General features: G+C 38.9%; 1 protein-coding gene, 1 non-coding gene and 2 pseudogenes across 2 annotated transcripts in view; 3 read left to right on the forward strand and 1 right to left on the reverse strand.

Annotated features, from left to right (window-relative positions):
- LOC108851231 (serine/threonine-protein kinase ZRK1-like) overlaps positions 1-91 on the forward strand; it is a 1145-nt pseudogene extending 1054 nt beyond the window's left edge.
- A 781-nt stretch (positions 92-872) lies between these two features.
- Positions 873-1069, forward strand: LOC130512047 (U2 spliceosomal RNA). The gene has a single exon (XR_008945611.1). It is a non-coding gene; the product is annotated as a U2 spliceosomal RNA (small nuclear RNA).
- Positions 1070-1930: 861 nt separating this feature from the next.
- LOC108851230 (serine/threonine-protein kinase ZRK1-like) lies at positions 1931-3017 on the forward strand (annotated as a pseudogene).
- Positions 3018-3158: 141 nt separating this feature from the next.
- LOC108831326 (serine/threonine-protein kinase ZRK1-like) overlaps positions 3159-3328 on the reverse strand; it is a 747-nt gene continuing 577 nt past the window's right edge. Inside the window, exon 2 of the mRNA XM_018604880.2 lies at positions 3159-3175. Coding sequence (XP_018460382.2) covers positions 3159-3175 — 17 coding nt within the window. The remainder of the gene's footprint in view (positions 3176-3328) is intronic.

Genomic DNA, 3328 nt, shown 5'->3' on the forward strand with positions numbered 1-3328 from the left:
ACTCAGATGCTGCGCGATGAGGAATGAAGACAGGCCAAAGATGATTCTTGTTGCAAAAGAGATTAAGCTTATAGAACAATTATCACTCTGAGGATACATCAAAACATTCCTCCATCATCAATCAATGTAGCAGAGAAATTTGCAGAGGTATGAGGAACATATATTGAATGTCGAGGAATGCATCAGTGATACAAAGAAAATGATACACGAGCGACGAGGAGCTTGATGAACTTGACTCTCCTCTAACATTTGTTATTGACAAAAGGTTTGTATCACTAAGTTCGGGACCTAATGGGAAAGGCGAAACAGCATGATGAGAAAGTAGGTGAAGTGGTAGCGAATGTAAGATATGAGCTTCTTAGGGAAGTGTGGTTTATGTGACTGATATGAAGCCAAAACATGTTGAGATTTTTGGTGAAGCTCTTGTTACTTCTGACGCAAACTAAGTATTTTCCAAGTTATTATATGTAGCTTGTAAGGATATTAATGAACATGCTCTTAGAAAAAACTGTATTCAGCGTCTGAAGAGGCAATAAACTCTTTTAACAACAGTCCGATACAGAAACGACAATAAGTAGAATAAAAGATGGAGAATCATCATATGAACTCAATGGAACCAGCGTCAGTTTCCTGAACAACCAAGTTCAACCGTTTCTGCTTTTGAATAATTTTGCAAAGTTTCCACGTTCTTCTAGGTTTGTGAAGCTTCTGTGACCAATGAGAAAGAACCCACAGTTATTATGTAGAGACTAGAGAGGCATTGGTAATAAGATAGAAAAGGGATATTTATAAGAGTCCCACATCGTAAGACAGAGAGTCATTAGTCGGAAACTTGACACTATAAAAAGAAAGCCGAACCCAACTTTCAAATCATACCTTTCTCGGCCTTTTGGCTAAGATCAAGTGTAGTATCTGTTTTTATCAGTTTAATATCTGATATGTGTGGTCATCGGCCCACTTGATATTAACTCTATTTTTTAAGGGAGAAGGTTCATTGAGATAGCTTGCTATCTGGGCTTTCACGAGTCGCCCATGCGATGCACTACTGCACGGGCCTGGCTCAACCCGTCAAAACAGTTCAATTTTTAACAGTTCCTCTTGCCAAATGCTGCTGTGTGGAAGTGAAACACACAGACAACCTTCTAGGCTTTGCAGTTCCATATGAATTCAGGAAATTGTCAGAAGGTTGTAGTTTTTGATAAGACGGTGTGGAGCTAAGAAACCGCTATAACAATCTTTTTTGCCATCTTAATTAACATTCCCAATCCCTACGAAAACATTACCAAACTTGAAGTGTTGTAATGTACATGTCGTTCAGCATACTTACAAAAACATATTCTCAAACTAAAGACATCGTCCTTACAATTTGAGGAAGTTCTTGTAGCCACTCACCATTTATTGAAACTGCTCTGTCATCAGATCTTTTATAATGTATCAAATGTGTATAAATTCTTTATGGCTCTTTTGATTTGGACATGCCCGGTGGTTTCCGAGCATACCTCTGTTTTGTACATAAACTCCAAGAGAAACATGTGATTGTTGAAGTTTGTTGGTCGATTATGATTAGATTATTTGGTTAACAGAGAACATTTTGATTTGTCATTGCAAAGCTCGATGAGATCTTCTAAGAGGACCCGTTCTCTTGAAACGATCTTAGTCGTTGATTTTCTTTTGTGTTCTTCTTTTTCTTGTTGACCAAGCAACTCATCTTATTATCAGCAACATGAGTACCCAAAAAAAAAATAGGAGATGACTTCTTTCGGAGAAAAGACCAGAATGGTTCATTGAGAAAGGTGATGCCGGAACACAGTTGAGTCAAAAAGGAAAAATAATTGCATATAAAATATAAGTTTATTGTTTCAGCAACACTTTCCCTTTGAACCATCCTCGTCTTTATTTTTCTCATCAAGAAAAATCACTCACAACGGCGATGGAATTTTGGAGAAGGAAGAAGGAGAAGGGAAAGGCGAGAAAGTGTTTCCTTAAAAACGGAAGCATGTTTCTTCAGAAGCTCATAGCCGACTGTAACGGCATATCAAACCCTATCAAAATGTTCTCTTCCGATCAAATCTCCAAGGCAACAAATCACTTCGATCCCAAGTATTTCTCCCTGAGCTTTCATCCAAATATTCATATTTGTGGTTCACCTTATACAAGGGCGTCATCGATGGCAGATCTTACGTGATCAAGAGAATCACAAAGAAGGCAGGGGTCGAAGGAGAAGAGAGAGCTTACAACGATATTGTGTTATCTGCTCGGGTAAGTAATCACAGTGGTTTCCACAAACTCGTGGGATGTTGCCTCGAGTTTCCTTTTCCTGTGCTGGTATTTGAAGACCTAGAGTATACATCTTTGAACATTCGAGGAAGTGTTGGTTCGGAGGATGCACCGGTGTTGCCTTGGGATGTACGTTTGAAGATTGCCAAGGATGTTGCGACTGCTATAACTTATCTTCAAACTGCTTTCCCTAGAATGATTATCCACAGAAATATCAAGCCGACAAATGTTTTCTTGGATAAGAATGGGACTGCTAAGCTCACTGCTTTGTCGCTTGCTTTGACACTCCCTGAGGGTAAGACGTGGGCTGAAGATGCAGTGGTGGGAACTTACGGATACGGAGAACCTATTTATTTCACGACGGGCATACTGACAGAATATTCAGATGTGTTCAGTTTTGGAATCCTTATGTTGATTCTTCTGCTGGGAAGACCGTTACGTTCAGACGGATCAGATGGACACTTGTATAACAATATTCTTGATTATGTGAAGGATCTGCGAGAGAGAGGAGAACCTGTTGAATTCGGGGGTGGTTCTAACGACATGAGTCCTGGTCAGATGAACATGTTTCTCGACCTGGCACTTAGATGCTGTGAGGAGAGGAACGAAGACAGGCCAAAGATGATCTTGGTGGCAAAAGAGATAAAGCTTATAGAACAAGCATCACTTTAGGATAGTCAGATTTAAGATTTGAGATTGTGCTCATACCTAGTTCAGTTGGGTAGTGTATTGTGTATTTCTGTCCCATTCTTGACCATATTTTGTAAGACTTGTTAGATTTAAGAGATGGATACTCTGTTCTGAACTTTACACAAGTTCTGTCACATTTGCTTGGACTATATTTAGCTACGTAAAAATCCTTGTATAATATATATTATGAATTATGGAATCTCAGTTCCTTATAGCACCTTATGTATATCGTTACAGTTCCAAAATAATCTGTCTTTTGTCTTCTTGATTTGTGATATCTGTTCTTATCAGTTTAATATCTGATATATGGGTCATCTGCCTAGACACTAGTCGCCTTTTCATTGCAGTACTAATCTCTTAC

Source organism: Raphanus sativus, chromosome 4 (assembly GCF_000801105.2).
Source record: "Raphanus sativus cultivar WK10039 chromosome 4, ASM80110v3, whole genome shotgun sequence".
NCBI lineage: Eukaryota > Viridiplantae > Streptophyta > Magnoliopsida > Brassicales > Brassicaceae > Raphanus > Raphanus sativus.